Source organism: Coturnix japonica, chromosome 1 (genome assembly GCF_054131305.1).
Source record: "Coturnix japonica strain WE chromosome 1, WE-NBRP24, whole genome shotgun sequence".
In the NCBI taxonomy this organism is placed as follows: domain Eukaryota; kingdom Metazoa; phylum Chordata; class Aves; order Galliformes; family Phasianidae; genus Coturnix; species Coturnix japonica.
The window spans coordinates 107,050,350-107,069,071 of NC_140663.1; the positions used below are offsets into that span (position 1 = coordinate 107,050,350).

General features: G+C 46.5%; 1 protein-coding gene across 1 annotated transcript; it reads right to left on the reverse strand.

Moving 5' to 3' along the window:
- Positions 1–6,206: 6,206 nt before the first annotated feature.
- On the reverse strand, positions 6,207–10,626 carry LOC107324830 (rho GTPase-activating protein 32-like). Its single transcript, XM_085536801.1, has 5 exons — positions 10,533–10,626; positions 10,020–10,165; positions 9,335–9,536; positions 8,512–8,642; positions 6,207–8,268 (listed from the first exon to the last, which is right to left on the reverse strand). The coding sequence occupies exons 1-5, from the start codon at positions 10,622–10,624 to the stop codon at positions 7,772–7,774; spliced, it is 1,068 nt and encodes a 355-aa protein (XP_085392927.1). The 5' UTR covers positions 10,625–10,626; the 3' UTR covers positions 6,207–7,771.
- Between the last annotated feature and the right edge of the window lie 8,096 nt (positions 10,627–18,722).

Below are 18,722 nucleotides of genomic sequence, written 5' to 3' on the forward strand. Positions count from 1 at the left end.
TTATGAACTGAAGTGTAATTTTAAGTATGTGTTTAAGAGCTATACTAAATATACATATAAGTATATCTAAATTTATAAGTATTTTCTGAACTTAGGACTGCAATGTGGTGATTTTAGTTATGTTGATTTATAGAAATTCCAGTAAGAGATTGGTCATTATCATTTTAATATCTTGCTAATAACATAAAACAGTGGTCATATCTCAAAAAACATTGTTTTTGCCTGAGCAGCTGGTAAAGTGTTTAGCAACTCCAACTGCTCATCTCACAGTCACATGGCTAGAAATAATGTGTGAAATCAAGAAAATGGATATTTTGAGTGAAATCCAAGTGGAAACTTCAACAGTAAATAATCAAAACTATGCTACATAATAGGGATAAATAGGGTAGAAAATCCATCACTTTGAAGTTCTAAAGTTTGTAGCTTTTATTACATATTTTCAAAGCATTTGACCATATTTTTCTTTTTTATTTCCTATAAAAGTTCTCATCTTTTGAAATTATAGCAGCACTATGAAGCCCTCCTGGTTCTAAATTACAAGAACATAAATAGGACATAAATTCTTTTATAATTCCCACTTCACTTGGAAATGAATATTGTGTTTTTAAAAATACCCATACTTGCTGAAATATTAATATATTTTTCCTCATTAAATGGATGAGAATGAAAGCAGATTACTGTAAAAATGATTATAAGGAAGTATATTAATTATTTAATGAAAATATACTTACAAAGATACTCTTTTTATCTATTTGTTAGATATCTGTATCCCAAAATTTCCCATGAATGGAAAACTAACATCCTGGAGTTTTTTGAGAACTATCCAATATGTTAACTAGAAGATTTTGTTCTGATGTAGAATTTGAAATAATTCACTATTAGAGAAAATAAAACAAAACAAAAATCTAAAACCAAAACCAACCAAACAAATCCATAGAAAATATAGCAGGTTATTATATTTTCAAATGCTCACACAAATAAGTTTTCTTTTGATTTACATTTATGAGACTCTTCCATAACAGCAAACTGCTAATTAAGATACTATATCTGTCACTTTGTAATCTGTTACTAAACCATTACACTTTTGTCTTCCTGTAAACTAGCTTAATCAATCCCAATAGGAGTGCATTAATCCTAGTACTTCTATGCAGAAAACATTATGTTTCCTTAGTCCTAGTTTCAATGCACTTTCTTAAGTAACAGGAAGTGGGTGGAGACAGGCATTGTTCAAACATAACAGTTGTGTGCTTGATCAGTTTAGATACATCAAAATATAGTGAGAAAAAAATAAAAAGGATGTACTGTATTTAGTAAAGCAAGTAGTTTCTCTATAAACAGGATAAGCAAACCTGTATGAATTGATCCTAAACAGGTGTGAGATCTTGAAAAATGCCTTTCGTCATGGGAGATATGTTGATTTATATTAATTAAACTAATTAAATTAAACTAAATAAACTAAATTAAAAGACCATCTTAAGTGTCCTGAAGGTTGCATAGTTCTCGCTGTTTATGTGTTAGCTAATGTATATTTACACACTTGAAATACAGTTTCCTAAAACCTGACCTATCCATACTGAGTCATCTCATTTACTTTGTTTTAGACCTTTGCAAAGGAAACATATTTTACTGTTATTTCTTAAGCAAACAATGGAAAAAGACTTAACTCTTTAGTAGGTTACTCTTATGACGTTTATATGTTGTTTTGAAATCTTTCATCATTTCTGATATATTCAAAACTGTTATATTCTGAATGTTTTCACTAATGTTCTGGATTTGGTAAAGGCAATACCACTATAGAGTGGATGAGGCTAGACTCACAAATTATCAAAATGAAGCCTTTTATAGAATATCAATATTTTGGACATCTTGCTTCATTTTAGGACTCCGTATTCTATAAAGTTTCATTTACAGTTAGGTGTATTTTATAGCGCATTCAAAAGTGCATTGTATTCTGGTAGTTTACTAGTTGTGGCGTGTGGAAATCAGACTCTGTAACTACAAAGTAGTAATAAAGCAGGTATGTTTAATCAGTGGTGAGCATATGCCCTGGTGCAAGCTGGATCACTCCACCTAACTTGCACACTGCAGGGCAAAATCTTGGTACAAATGTAAGCAGAACTAATACATAATCATTGATTTTCCCAGAATTAACATACATATTCACTATACTTTCGAGAATCCATTAGCATACGGACTTTCTCCCTTGTGCATATGTCATGAGCTGTGGTCACTCCTGGTAGTCCTGGGATGAAGGCTCATTGTCTTCCTCACTGTAAACTTTCAACCTTGTGGGAGGGGTAGTCCCCAAAACAGTTGTAACTTGCTCTGTGAACATCTTATCACATCCTCTCCATGTGTCCCCGAGCTGTTCTCAAACCCTTGTCTTTACCTCTCCTGTCCCCCACACTGTCCTAATCCTACCTTGTTACTCTTCCATTCTTCTAGTGGCCCCTACATATTTGCTTCTGTAAATTATCTCTAACTCCCTTCTACCCTCAGTTTTTGTGGACTTTTAATTACCCTCCAATTTCCTAGCTTCTGTGAATCCTTTCTTACTCTTCAGTTGTACTCCATGTATACTTAAGTTTATTTTTGACTTGCTGGAAAAATGGGATGATTTGCTTTTTTGTTCTCAGCCGTCCTCAAATATTCTGACAATTGTCTTACTGGATGCCCAACAGCAAAAAGGGAGGTATCTATCTCAAACACTGTATGATGAACTGAATGTAAATCCCAGGATTCGTGATACCATTTACTTCTAACATATGTCCTCCAGAAAAGTTTAAACCAGTAGTATTGTCATTAAATTCAAATGAAGAGATAAATGCCAGAGGCTTTCATTGTCATTGCCTCAGAAAAACAGAAGAGCTCTTTCTACTGTGAATATTAATTGACCCACTCTTAAAATTAATTCATTTGCATTTCTCTTTTTTTTTTTTTTTTTCACAGCACAGAATACTGTGACTCTTTTGGCTATCTTGTGATCATAAAATTCTACTAGAGTGAGGCTGAGAGTAAAGTTTGGGGTCAAATTAGCATTGCAAATTCAAAAAAGATAAAAGATTATTGTTTTTGCAAAGGATATTGTTAGGCAACTTGACAACTGCCCTCAGGTGTTTCTTTTATGTAAACTATAATATCTACACTGGGATTAAAATAATAATTAAAAAAAAAAAAAAGTGAAGGAAGTGTAGTTGTATCCTGGTTTCAGCTAAGGCAGTGTTAATAGCATATCAATATTTTAGAATCATAGAATGGTTTGGGTTGGAAGTAACATTTAAGATCACCTAGTTCCAACTCCCCTGCAATAGGAAGGGACACCTCCCTCTTGACCAGGTTGCTCAAAGCTCCATCCAGCCTGGTCATGAATGCTTCCAGGGAGAGAACATCCACAACCTCACTGGGTAGCCTGTGCCAGAATTTCTTCCTAATATCTAGTATAAATCTATCCTCTTCCAGCTTAAAATTGTATTTCCCTTCGCCCTGTTGTTTGTCCCTCCCCAGCTTTCCTGTAGGACCATTTCAGATACTGGAATGCCACTGTAAAGGTCCCCCTGGAGCCTTCTTTTCCGTAGCCTGAAAAACCCCAGATGTGTGTGTGTGTTGCTGCTGGAGCATCAGTCAGCAGGTGACTGTATTGGTCACTCAATGTCAGTCACTGGACAGTGAGTAGTTGTGTTGTGGAAATGCATTGTTATGCTGCTGCTAGGCTTAACATCAATAAGCAAGAAGAAAACCTTGAGACCATTCACTTTTTCAATTAAATGTAAGGCAAGGGGCTTTATTTACTTCAATTAACATATTTTTAAATCAACTTTTTATTGTCTTCTGTTGACCATTTAAAAAAAATAGATTTTCTTATGTGTGATTATGTTTACAAGAGATCCTTTTTACAAATTAACCATTCACAGGAGACCAGTGTACTAAAAGAGAAAATAGGGGTCAGCATCAACTGATATCATAAGCAACTAATAACTGTATGGAAGACATTATGCATTCATTATATTAGAAAATCTCTTCTATTAGACTGTCTTTAAATATCATCAATGGTTTTGAATATCTCTCTAAGGTGGACTTCTTTTATTGAAACTCATGATCAATCAACCATACTGAGGATTTTGTTCAAGCTAACTGAATCTTAGAGCTGCTGAATATTTCAGACTTAAGAAAATTAGGTGTTTAAATGATAAAAGAAAAAACACTCATGAGGTACACTTATCCTCTAAAATTGAAAACAGTGCATTACACTTGCTCTACTTGGAAGTTTACAGGCTGATGGGATGAAACTTTTCTTTGTAAAGATACTTACTGAATCTTTTAACAAACCTAAAACACTGTGAAAATATTTTGTAATTTTTGACACATTCCATCTCCTCTGGGTTGTTTTCTGTAGCTGAACTGGGATACTATAGGAAGAAGTTACCTTATCCTCCAAAGGAACTGCCATAATATTTTATGATTAATTGAAGAATCCATCTTAATCATTTAATTAACTTGTTATGCTCACAAACAATACTGAAGTCATTTTCTCATCTAATGCATCCTGATCTATTTCAACCCAGTTAAGATTTCTTTTTATCCCTCTGATTCTTCATCTCACTCTTAGTAAAAATAAGGAACTGCCTTCTAATTCTAATTATGACTGGATTTTAATCCTCTGTTCTTTAGTCATTTTTTAAAAACTTATTTATTTTTTTAATTTTAACTCTGTCACTGGTGTTTGTAGCATGTCTAAGATGTATGACACGCATCTCAGACAGCAGCAGTTCCATGCATTCATCTGATTTGGCAAACAAAATTCCCAGCCAATGCAGCACAAGTTTGAAGAGGAGGCTCACATACACTCACGCATCCACATCCCTTAGTGCAGCCCTGTGCACACACACACAGACACATGTCTAACCCCTTCCTTTAACTCCTAAAGTGTACGCACACACCGGTACCACAATGTCCTTGCGCAACTCGCAACTCCAACACTCTGCACACCCCTGTGCACACACATATATGTGCATGCTCGTCCTTGCACACATACTCACTGACCTACACACACCTGAGCAACCCCACTGGTTTGGGCAAAGGACGTCTGAAAATCAAGACAGTAGTTTCGGTCTCTGAGTTTGCACTTAGAGAAGTCTAATCTGGGTCAATGCAAGTCAGTGAATATTGGGCCAAATCCTTCTGTACTTAATTTTCTTCATCATCATTGTGAAGACGAATAAAACAATAGCATGTTTTCTTATTGTTTTTAACGTTCTTTTATATATACTGTACAATAACATTTACATATAAATATATTCAATATAAATTTATTTTTCCTATGAAACATCTAGACATTTTATAGTTTGAATATGAACCATGTCTGCTTTGTGTTTCTTTCCCATTTACAAAACTCAGTGCTTTTAGGTTTATGCAAAATTGTGGAGGATGAGATCACATTAATCTGCTTGGTTCATGCAATCTAACTTGGATACATATGACCTAGGAACGTGGTCATCCAAGAAATTCTCAGGAATCAATGGAAGTAAGATTTAGGGTGATTGGGCCCTGGAACAGCCTCCCCAGATTAAGTAGTCACAGCACTGAGCTTGCCAGATTTCAAGAAGTATTTTGGACAGTGCTCTCAGACATAGGGTCTGATTTTTGGGTAGTCCTGTGTGGATCTGTTACACGGTGCTGTGCGTCCTGTTCGTGCCCGGGTATTCGCGGCTGGACCAGATGCCAACACAACAAGGGAGTGCGTGGCAAAAGGCATTTTATTAAAACAAACAGACAGGAAGGCTGTATCTCTTAGCAAGGGAGAACCCGACGTGAGCATTCCGCAGCCCTGAGCCGGACCCAGCGGTGCGATACGGCTCCCCCCCAGGCCCAGGCATCGCACGGCTCCCCCCGGTGCCTCCCCAGGCCTCATCCTCCACTGCCCCCATGGCTGCTGGCCCACAGCGCAGCGCAGCACCCGGCCCGGCCTCCCCCGCCCTTGCCCAATCGGTGAATGTGGATGGGCCCCGTCGAGTAGGGCCAGCCCCTTTTCCCGGATCGGCAGACAAGGCGAGCTCGCTGATCGCCTGTGTGGGCGGGTCCAAACTAACTGGTAACATTACAAAACCACGCCCCTGCTCTGGCTCCGGGGCCGCTTGTCCGAGTAATAAGGCGGGTCGGTGATACACCCCCCCCGCGCTTCCCCCCAGGCACCCCGCGCTTCCCCCCAGGTTCTTTTCAATGTCCCCGCCTCCCCCACCGGCGTCTTGTAGGGAAGGATATAGGGTATGGGCTGGATAAGGGGGTGGAGGGTGGTTAACAGTCCGGGACAGAAGTGGCGGTGAAGGCTGGTCCTGCACGAGGGGTCGAGCAACTTCTGTGGACGTGCCGCTTCTCGAAGTAGAGGGCGGAGCCGATGGAGTCGACGCCGTCCCCTCCACAGTTGAGCCTGCAGAGAGAACAGAGCCGCCCCCCCCGGGCCCCGATCCCAAGGAACTGCCCCCCCCGGGCCCCGACCCCAAGGAACTGCCCTCCCCCGGATCAATCCCCAAAAGATCCCTAGGCCGCTAGTTAGCCAGTTTTTCATCGCGGGCAGCCCCCAGCGCCCCCAGCACCAACCCCCAAGCCCCAAATCCCGAGGCTCCCCGGGTAGCGAGGACCCGGTGGGACAGCGCCGAGGTAATGCCCTCCCAGCTATCCCGCTCATAAATATCGGAGGGTGTCGCCAGCAACCCCTCCCTCTCCAATAAAACAAGAAGGGAAGTAAGCTCCTTCTTAGAAGGGGCATGTTTAGGGAAGAGAGAAGGACAGAAGGAAAAGAGTACCTTTATCACAGCTTTCATTGCACCACCGACTCAGTCGGCACCCGGCGATATAGTCCCAACGGAGGGGAATGGCCACTTCCCCCCCCGACCCGGGCTTCTGCCACTCCGGGACGAAAAGGGAAAGGGGGTGTCGCACCGCAGCAGGAACAAGCTGGCGGGGCAGCCGCACCCGGGACGTCGAGGGTCACCACTTGTTACACGGTGCCGTGCGTCCTGTTCGTGCCCGGGTATCCGCGGCTGGACCAAATGCCAACACAACAAGGGAGTGCGTGGCAAAAGGCATTTTATTAAAACAAACAGACCCTTATATAACTTTTGGTATAGAACATGCTAGAAAGTGGGCGGGGCTAATCCCACCCATCATGAATATTAACTAAGGAGGAGGGACCTGTCCCGTCACATCCCGTGACCCCGCCTACCGCCTAATACACTACATGGATCCAGGAGTTGTACTTGATGATCTTTTTTGGTTCCTTCCAAACTGGGATATTCTATGGTTCTATGATGCTAAAAGTATGTTTAGTCAACAATGCAAACCATCTCTCATACTCTAATAACAGAGCATAAGATGATTCTGTCTGTATTAGGTGGGATGAACTCAGGATATATTCTGAAGTAGGAGAAGTGTTTGGTCATATGTATATTTCACTTGGAAAATCTGGTAAGACCATACACGCCCTTCCAAAATGTGGGAACTTGTAGTGTTACTTTTGTCGTGTTATTTGCACTGGAAAACAATTGGTGACACCCACATTCTGAACAGCGTGCTTACAAATACAAATAAGCCCAACAATTTTTCTTGAAAGAAACACTCTGCTCTTTCAACCTTCAAGCAGCAACACTGAAGACTGTCAGCAGGATGACGATAATTCTGCTGCTGTTCTTTGTAACTGAACACTGGAAAATTTCTGTTCTAAGTGTTTCTTCTTCCAACACCCCATCCCATTGATTGACCATGAGCATGCCTTTAGTCACTCGGAAAAAGGAGGATGTGAGAGGTCCATGGGAAAGACGGGACTCATCCTCTGTTGTTGAGGAGAGAGTGGCTCGGAGCTCATGCTGCTGTCGGGAGCCTGGGACTGGAGGCCTGACTCCAAGTCCCCCTCCAAGAGGCTCAGCTTCTCCTCAGTGACAGTGACTTCGTCCTGCTTGTAGGTGCCACTGTCGGGGCACTCGGGTTGTGTTTGGGCTGGCCTGCACTGCAAAGGTACCTGGCCACAGTCCAAGTTGGTGACTGTGGTTTCTGTCAGGCTCAGATCAGCCCCTTCAGCAGAGCTGGGAGAAATGAGTTCCTGAACAACGATGACCTCCTTCTCTCTGTCACTGCTGTCACAGGGCAGGCTGTCATTTGAATTGCAGCGACTTGTGCTTCCCATGAGCTCTCCGTTGAGTGAGAGCTCTCCGCTCTCACTCTCTGAGCCATCAGCACTTGACCTGGCTCTTCTGGGTTCACAAGGGCTCGATTCACCTAGGAAGGAGTGGGTACACAGGGGTTAGCGTCCAACTTTCTCTGCCCGTGAAGGCAAAGGCTTGGTGCTGCCTGTCAAGTAGGCTTCAAACAGCTTGAAAGACTCCTTTGGGAAAACAGGGGTCAGCTGAAGATGTCAGTCACGGGCCTGAATGCCAGAAGGAGGTACAAGCCCACTGAAAGCATGCATTCTACCTGTGCTGCTGACAAGCAGTGTTTTGAAAGCTGGATTTGCACCCTTACCTGCCAGGACCACGAGTTCTGCTTCGGAAGGCTCCCTGGAGCCTTTGGCCACAGGGGATGGTCTGCGCAGGCAGAGGCAGGAACAACAACTGCCAGATGGTGATTCCTTCCTCTTTCTGGGAGAACTTGGTCTGGAGAGAAAACAGAGCATGCTGTCAGTCGTGGTGCAGTGTGAAGGAAGAGTTGCACTGAGCCCTTGCCAATAGTTGCCCGTTCCTGGCACTGCCTGGTTTCTGCTGAAACACGGCTTAGAAACGCACTCTGTTTCAAACAGCAGAGGACGCTTCCATTCCTACAGCTCAGCCCTGAAGTCCTGCTGGCTACATTCCTCTCAACGATGCAAGATGCAGAGCATGTGAGCAAAGGCTCCGTAGCCGGACAGGACAGGAGCTGGCAGGCATAACTGCTTTCCTTGAGGAACTGTGCAGCCATAAGGGAGGCTCAAAAGCATCTCTGACTCTTATGCTAACACCACTTTGGGCTCAGCTCACTGCCATCTTTAATTTCTAGTGCCAGCAAGTCCGACCAACAGCTCTGCTTAGAGGATAACCAGAACTGGTTTCAGGCATGTGGCCCTGAAATCTGGAAAACCCCAACGTTTCCAGGTACAGCCAGCACAGGCCAATATAGACGTCAGCGTGGCTTTCTGCATCCCGTGACTGCCTGCCCAACCAGGAAGGAAAGGAACCCTTGTGTGGCTCCACTGAGCCCGTCGGGCAACTGTATGTTAGTTGAATCCTTGGAGATATAATGGACAAAAAGTAAACCAATAAAGCCCACCTGACCAATGATGATAGGGGCTGGGTAGGGAAGTCTTCTTTACCTTTCAGAAGGAAAATCAATGATTGTGTGGAATCTCCCTGGTACAGCTGCAGGGCCTTCCTCTACTTCAATCTCACTGCTTCGTGTCACAGCAGGAGAGCAGCTCTGGCCTCTTTGCAGAGCCTGTGCCTCCTGCAGGGTGAGCAGCTTTCTGGCAGGAGGAGACTCGCACACAGACTTGGGCCCAGGTAGACAACTGTGCCCTGCAAGGGAAAACCACAGGTAAGAGGGAGGATCAGAAAGCAGCAGTACAGCCATCCCAGTTCTGCATTTTTCTCAGATTTGCTTATCCAAGCCACTGGAAGAAGAGGAGCTCAAAGTAACCGGTTGCTCAGAGGTATGCTTGTGGCAAAGGACACAGTCATAATTAAGAGCTGCTCACTGTATCAAAATTGGCATTAAAAAAAAAAACAATAAAAAAACCTAGAAAATGGGTCTGGGAACTCAGAAAGCTTTGCTGCCACACTTCAATCATGCTTCACCCCCATTCAAAACATCATAAAGGCAGGGATGGTTTTCTCCATGTAAAGTCTGGCCTCGGACATTCTCAGGATCCAGCAACAGGGTGCCATATTCTCATCTAAGCCCAGAAGCCTTCTGTCCCATTGAGAGTCAAAGCGTATTTGAAAGATCTTGGAGAAGACCTGGATTGGATCAAGATCAAGCTAATGGAGGAAAACGCTCACCTGCTCCCTCTCCCATGGATGACGTGGATTTGGAGACAAAGAGGCCGTCTGTGTGGCTAATAAGGAATTCCACCATAGCTGTCTGCGTCTGCACTTCCAAGCAGGCAGCTCCTCCGTTGGTGCAGGCAGACAGGCTCTGCTGGGATCTGAAGAAAAGGCAGATTTTACAAGTCATTCCTCCAAGACTGTTTCCCCAGGTCTGAATTTTTGCAGCCCAAAGCAGTCAAACTGGGCTCTGGAGACTTCCGCAGTGGGCAATCAGCAATGCCACTGACGAAATTCTCCTGGATGATCAAGGACACAGCAGTCCCAGCTAAACAAGAGAGCAGAAACTGTCATCTAGAAATTGTGCCCCTGGGGTTGGGGGAGAGCAGTTCAGGCTCCTCCTCTGCTGCCAGCCACTTCTGACAGCTTTTACAGGAGAAGAGCACATTAGATGAAGAAGAAGGGAGGATTGCTTTCTTTCTGGAGAGCAGAACTAAGCGTTGTGCTTAAACAGAAAAAGAAGTTTACCTTAAGAGGTTTGGAGCCCACACTATTGCTAAATTCTGAGCGTCCATGTTGGTGACCGAGCTGTTCCCAGCGAGAGATGCCAAATGACGCATCAGGTACTCCAGCGTCCTGGAAAACAAGAGGGGCAGATGTTCAGCACCAAAAAGCAAGCCGTGCTGCAGTGCACAAAACAAACCTCACTTCATGCTAGTTGATGCCATTGCTACCGTCCCTGAATATGAAGTAGATAAAACGTTCCCAGTGCCACCACGCTGCAGCACCAAGCCCTGCAAATCACAGCCGCAGTCATCGGCTGCATGAAACGTGCCCCCGTGCCTAGCCACTGACCCAATCAATTGACCCGATGCAGCCTTCAGCCGCTTCAGCGTGCAGACACATGATGTTGCAGGTGTGAGGCAACACCTGGAATCGCCTTATCACCCTCTGAAAGACAGCAGGGCTGAGCTCAGCAGACCGAGCGCAGCACTGACCTGTAGTGAGGAGCGGGCAGCTGCTGGATGGCGTCCTTCATTCTCAGCAACCGCTCCTCCTCTGTAGCAGCTCCGGCAGCGTCCTGGAAAAAAGCAGGAAGGGAGTCAGACACCAGTCAGCCTAGATAGCTGCCACAGGTTTGTGAACCATGAGGACAGCACGCTGGTGGTCAGCACCGAGGCAGACTTGATGCCTTCCATGAGCATCAAGGGAACACCGTGGCACGCAGCCTGTGTCATCAAGGCCAAGCAGTGCAAGCTCTGGGTGGCTTTACTGCCTGACTGAGCAGCGCAGCAGGCATTCATCTCTAAGTCCTCTTTGCTATTAGCCCCATTTTACCAATAGTTGGGGAACAGCAAAGGAAAGGGAATTCTCGCAAGCATGGTGAATAACTTAAATAAGCACCTCCTTGCACCACCAAAAGCGGCATCAGTGAGAGGTAGGATGTGGCAAAAACATGCCCCACGGGGCTAACAGAAATAAGACCTCAGAGCTGGGGCACTGCTGCAACCATCAGCCAGGACGCCCAGGGAAGAGGTACATATCTTTTGCAAGACACTGTGCTTACCAAGAACTTGGCATACAGCTGGTCAGTCAGGAGAGGGTTCGGGAGCTCCCTGAAGTACATCTTACACAGGGAGCTCACACTGTGAATGTCACGAACGCTAAGCTCGGGAAGCTGCTCTGAATCAAATTCATGGCTGCAGAGATAGACACAGAATTGGGCAGAGGGCTTTGAGAAAGACAAAAACAAGTCCAAAGCCACACAAAATACAGTCAAGAAAAGGAAGGGGTTCCTCTGAATGCCCGCAGCATGGCACACGCCCCTACTGACAGCTGTGTCAGTCGCAGCACTCTTACCGTAGTCGCTGGATCTTGGACGTGACACCAGACAAGCGGTATATCCCCCGCACCACGCCATGCTGCTCGATGAATTCAGAGCAGCTCTGGAGGACCTGGGGGACTACAGAACAAGAGCCAGCGGTTAGCTGAGCTTCTTACTCAAGTCCTGGTTCAGGCCGTGCTCTTCCCACATCCCACCCACTAAGCCCAGCAGGGCTACCGCTTGCTTCCTCCTTAGAGGAGAAAGCTGGCAGAGACAGCTGTGAGGAAACTGCACAGAGATGTGTTCTTGGCTTTCCAGAAATGCCACGACCTATCAACAGCCTGAAGAAAATAATTCTGGCATAGCCACAGACACTGCAAGTCCCATCATATCTCCCTCGGGAATGGACGAATCCAATCTCATGACCAGAAAGAGCTAGGAAAAGGATGCAGGATGCTCTCTGTGGCCAGAAGGCTTCCTATGTTTTCAGGATGAAACAATTGCTGGATATGATCTCCCTTTCATCTTTAGATGCCCAACAGAGGAAGATCTCAGGAATGGGCTGTTCCGTTTCTTACCATCACGGCCAGAGCGGAGAAGGTGCTCCCCCAGGTCACACCCAAACACCCCTTCCTTCTCCGGCTCCGGCTGCTTCGTTCTCTGGGGGCGGGCCTTCACCAAGGAGCGAAGGAAGGGGAGGAGCTTGCCCCCTTTCTTTGGCACTGCACAACAAAACAAAGAAGCCAGTTCATTTCAGGCTTGGATCGGTTGGACGAGGCCAAGTGTAATGCATTCAACAGAGCATGGAACAATGGGAAGAACATTCCCAACAAGGACACCCAAGAACGGATTTTCCCCATTCCTACAAGTGCCCAAGGACAGGTCGGAAGGGGCCCTGGACAGCCTGCTCTCGTCTCCTGCTAAATGCGCAGGCTGGCAACCCAGACTGAGGCAGGGGCCTTGGAGCCTGAGAATCATTTAGGCCCCTTCCAATCCCAAGCCATTCAAGGAGGATTCTGTGACTTCCTCAAGCCCAGTAATAAACACAGTGGGATTGGGCCAGATCTCTGCGTGTTCCGATGGAGCTTAATGCAGTCCTCTTGCTAATCTTGCTCAACTCGGGCATTAACGAAACCCCTGAAAGCCACGCTCTGACCCCATTTTACTAACCCACATTATCAAATGTAACATGTGTACCTGGCTTTTGCAATGAATTGACCAGGAACTCAGGAACTTTTCCGCTAATGAGTTCCACGCACTCACTAGGGAAAGATCCAGCCTGTAACAAGAACAAAAAGACAGGTGGGCATTAGCCCGAGCCCAGAGGCAAAGGGGAGGTCCTCTGACACTGACACAGGGCAACCGTTTGCATCCAGATGCCCTCCTGTGCAGGCAGAGCAGCTCCAATCTGAGATTCCTGACTGTACTGAAGTTGCGCTCTCTAGTTGGAAGCATGTGCATACCTGAAAGCCACGCTTGCCTCTCCACCAGGGGCTCAGCTCCTTTGGTGGCATATCAGTAATGCACACCACGTTTCCCACCTGCAAGAGATTGAAACGTCAACCCCAGATTCAGCACAGCTGTGAGGAAAACACTGCTAAAGCTTGACAGCAATTGCACCAATGCAACCCCCAAGGCATTTTCCCTTCTTAAACTGAACTTGGAGGTACAGGAGTTACACAACATACACAATACAGCTGTGCAGTTGGAAACGGGTCTCAAAAGCAGCAGGCTCTCTGCCAAAGGCTATGGAAGAGCTCTAGTTTAACCACAGGCATCAGTTAGCAGGGCTTTCTGAACACATCTGCACACTTCACACCCGGTCTGCTCTTGCTCAGAGACCAGGCTCCCATACTGGGCGGGATCTGCTTGATCAAAAGGTTCAAATGCCCAATCCAACCATACTGGAGAGATGGCTGAACTCCTCCCAACTCAGCACAAGTCTAAGCTGGTACCAAACCCTCGAAGCTTCACCTCACGAGACATTCTGAAGGTGTCTGAGACTATTCCTGAGGCATTCACACCCTGTACTCTCCCGTGCATGACAACAAGGAATGCCTGTAACTGCTTACCTCCAGGGAGACTTCATCCGGTGCCTGGGCGACGTAGCTCTTAATAACATGGGCCGCCGCAATCGCTGGAACGTTGAGAGATGACTCTGCACGCACCAGCTGCGGCTTCCAAATGTTATCAGCCTGAAAAACAGAGCACAGGCCGTGGTCAGGAGATGAGGACAAACAAGGAGGATTTCAAGGTGAAAAGCACATCTGCAGAGAAAGCTGCAGGAAATGCATCTCTCACTACACAGACTAATCAGCAATGGCACTGGTGCAGACAGGTGGCCTGGCCCCCTTTGGCCCACTCTTTCCTGCAGGAGAGTACATCTGCGGCTCCCTCTGCTGGCTCAACACAGGGAACAAAGACAAGCCAGAGCTTCATACTGTACCTCCGTCGCCGCCACGTCAGGCCCACGGCTGATCTCGCTGCACGCGACGCCCATCACAGCAGGTGTGACCAGCTGGAACAGAACAAAATCACACTTCTGTTTTCTCTATTCACGCAGCAAAGTATGGAGAGACTTCTTCAGAACTACCCTTGCATACCCTGTGGCATAGGCAGGTGTTCAAGAAACTACCCCTTGCTTCAGTCTACTTCAACGTGACAGTCTATTAGGCAGTGTTATACCATGTTGCTATCCCTCTGCCAGAAGATGGGGACTCTGGCACAGAGCAGCAGATGCATTCGCCCAGAGCGCTCTGACAGTGTGATAGCAGGGCATTAGACAGCACCCTTCTGAGGGCTGAGCTGGAGGGCAGTGAAGAAACCCATGCCATGCAAAACGATGTGGGGGGACAAAACATGGCACGTACCTGGCAATGAGATCACCTCAAGCTATCTGCAGCAGTTCCTTGTCACTTTGCTCAGATGTTCTGAGAGCAAAAGCTGCACCGAGGCAGTGGGCGGGGGGTGGGCAGAGGAAAGAGAAAGAGCAGGTCAGTGAGCAGGGCTAAGACAGCCATGGAATAATGCATACAGCACAACCGTCCAACCCACATGATGAGTCTCAGGCTACGTGATGCCTGTCTGCCCAGCAACTTTACGATGCTTTCACAATTGAGCAAAGAAGATGACAGAAGAAGCATGGGACGGGTGCCACCTTTACAGACACCCTCTTTGCAACGTGTGTACCGGGGGAAAACTACGTCTGGTGGTCAAGAGTAAGCAATACGGTGCTGTGAGCCCCGACAGCCACCAGTTCTCAATACCTCACTGCCCACCCGTCCATCCCATGCTGGTTCAGCTTACCTACAAGCTGCTGCGCAAAAACTTCTGAAGAAAAGGCACTAAACGCACAAGAAGAACAAGCCAACCAACCACTCCGAACTCCTGCTCACCCACAAAGGAACACGGAACGCACCGCTCCTCCCCTCATTCCAGCCGCTTATGACATCACCAACAGTCACCAGCCTGGTCCACCATGACCCCCCACAAGGGGGGGAGGCAAGACCACATGGTCACATCTGATTCCAACATGGCACCACAACATTCCAGAACTCAGTGTGGGCTTGGAATTCTATCCTGGTGTGGGAGCGCAATGGGAGATGTTTGGGCACAGCTGAATAAGTGACAGACACCGCAGGACTCCAAAGGAGGGTGCCAGATTAACTCTCAGCATTCTTTTGCAGTTTTGTCATTTCTAGAAAGTCCAGCTGACAAATGCTCACTTTGTCTGGGTAACGCCTCTATGCATCATGAATGAAAAAGAAAATAAAATGGGCACGTGACCCTATGATACTTATCTCTCTGCTCTTGTTGTCAGCCAGGCACCTAAGATGAGCACTACGTGTCCCTGCTCCTGCCTGAAGATTCCCCCAAGTCTGTGTTCCACTCTGCTCCACCTCAGGGTCTAAAAGAAACACAGACAGAGATAATGAGAAGATCTTTTGTGCAGACGAAAGCGCAGGCTGCACGCGTATTCTCTTTAGCAAGAAATACTACTTGAGAATCCACAGATAGTTTTTTGAGAGGTAGTATGAAAGGTGAACAGAAAGTAAATTGATTCATTAAAATTACCTAGTTAATCCTCTCCCCGTGAAAAAGGAAGCCACCTGGGCACTGTATGCAGCAGTTCTGAGAACACCTTGCACCACAAATTGCGGCACATACATTTTTTTTCCCACAGGCCCCTCTCTTCTGTCATTTGTGACAGATTCACTCAGGTTAAAATACGTGGATCAGAACTGCCATTCCGATCTGCTGAGGCAGGATCCCACCGCCAGGACGCCCCCCAGTCCCATTCCGTGTTTTTCCCAGCAAGTGATATCACCTACCCAGACTTCTGCAGGGCCTTCCATACGGTCTCCCATCACAGGGAGAAGCAGGAGAGCTCTCAGGGCTGGAGAAATCAAGGCTGCCTCTAAGATGGTGCTTTCAAACAGCACGAGTACCTGGATGTAGGACTTGAATCACAAGGGTAACATGAAAAAGCCGCCAGTCCCCACAGATGTGGCTGTTCACAGAGATAACCACTGCGTGTTTTCCCACAGTGTGATGCTCACCCATCAAAGTGCTCAGCCATCAAATGCGTCCAGCGTCTGAGCACCCATTTCGAGATGGTTATCTTAACATCCAAGCTGAATCTCCCTTGGTACAACCTGAGGCCGTTCCCTCCAGTCCTGTCACTAGTTACATGGGAGAAGAGCAGGAAAACCCCCACCCCCACATAACCTCTCTTCAGGTAATCGTAGAGAATGATAAGGTCTTCCCTGAGCCTCCTCTTAGCCAGACTAAATAATCCCAGTTCCATAAGAAGCTCCCCATAAGACTAGTGCTCTAGACACCTCACAGCTTCAATGGTCTTCTCTGGACACATCTCAGGATTTCATTGTCCTTCTTGCAGTGAGGGGCCCAGAACAGAGCAAAGAACTCAAGGTGAGGGCTCACCAGTTCCGAGTACGGGGGAATGATCGATTCCCTGTTCCTGCTGGCTCAAGTCTTCTGCATTCCAATTCCAATCTAAACCATTCCTGCTGTGGTAGTACCTGAATCCTTATTTGGGACTGGAGCTCAAGAAGTCAGCGCATCAGAAATAACACAACGTGCAACTGGAAGACGTGTCTCAAAGCCCAGAAAATCCAACTCTCTAACCTTGGCGCAACTCACCAACCAAGAGCCAGGCCTTGACAACTTGGCTGATCTGAGCATGCAGGTGGGGGCCAGACAGTGGACCACAAGTGTTCATTTCCACTGCAGGTCCATGTAGAGAACAGCCTCAATCAGCAGGTGTGAATGAATTCATTCACAAGCTGCACAATAAGCCTGTTCTTTATGTGAAAAAACAAACAAACAAACAAAAAACCCACAAAAACAACAACAAAAAAAACCAAAACAAACAAAAAAAAAACAACATAAAAAACAACAAAAACCACACATAGATTTTTGACCAAAAAAGGTGAGAGTTAATAATGACCAAATAGGTTCCCGTTCCTAGGCCTAATCCTCGCACCCCAACTCCTGGGTGATGCCCACAGGCTTCAAGTCAGGTCTCAAATCCATTGGACTCCCGTCGCAGAACTCTATCAAAAAGGATGTCACACATGTGACACTTGCATACATTTTGCACCAGAAACAGTGATGCCAGCAGGAGCGGAGAGGTGATTGTCCCCCTGTACTCAGCACTGTTGAGGCCACAACTCGAGTTCTGTTTCCAGTTTTGGACCCCTCAGTGCAAGGAAGACACTGAGGCTTTGGAACATGTTCAAAGACAGGCAAGAAAGCTGGCGAGGGGTCTGGAGCACAATTGTGCAATATGAGGAGAGGCTGCAGCACCTGGGAATGCTCAGCCTGGAGAAGAGCTGGCTCAGAGGAGACCTTCTTGCTCTCTATAACTTCCTGAAGGGAGGTTGTAGTGAGCTGGGGGTTAGCCTCTTCTCTCGTGTCATCATTGATAGGACCAGAGGGAATGGTTTCAAGCTGCAGCAGGGGCGATTCTGGCTGGATGTTAGGAAATATTACTTTTCAGAAAGGGGTGGCTAGTCACTGGAATGGACTGCCCAGGAGGTGGTGGAGTCACTGATCCTGGGGGTGTTCAAGGAATGACTGGATGTTGTGTTGAGGGACATGATTTAGTGGAAGCTGTTGGTAACAGGAGAACGGTTGGACTGGATGATCTTTTAGGTCTTTTCCAACCCTGGTGATTCTATGATTCTATGATTCATATGCTAAGAAGCAAGCAGAGGCGCTTTTGTTAAATATTTCAATGGAGAGAAGAGTTGATATCCGCTTCTCCCGACAACAGAAACATGGTACCAGCTTTCCAAGCCCACCCGCCATACAGTAGGCAGACAAAGCACACATAAAGGAGCATGCACATCCCCTCCGGCATAACTTGAGCCCACAACCCACCTTCAGATTTCTGTGGATTTCTAGCGTTTTATACTGATGCAGCCTCGCTACAGCTCCATGGGTGTCACACAAGGACTGCAAGACCTCTTTCTCCGCAAACCCCACCTGCAGGCCTTGGTCAAAGAGGATTGCCACCTGCCCTCCTGAGCAAAAACACTAAGAACGAGAGCAAAGCACACTGGATTTGCCTTGGCCTGGCCTAAGCCCCAGTCCTACCAGACAGACCCTGGGATGAAAATTGCTCCACAAACTGCGGATGGACACCAGCAACCAAGAAGTTGACCGGATCCAGTCCCAAACAATCACCTAGCCTCCCCAGGAAGCTCTTTGCCATCAGCTCCATCATTGCCTTTCCTTCTCACCTCAATCCCAAAGTGGTTTCCACATCTGCCAGCACGTCTTACCTGACACCTCATCACACGGTGCTTCAACAGCACCAAATTTGCTTCCGGGGCCCTCCTTCAACTCACTGTGCTAACACTCATGAT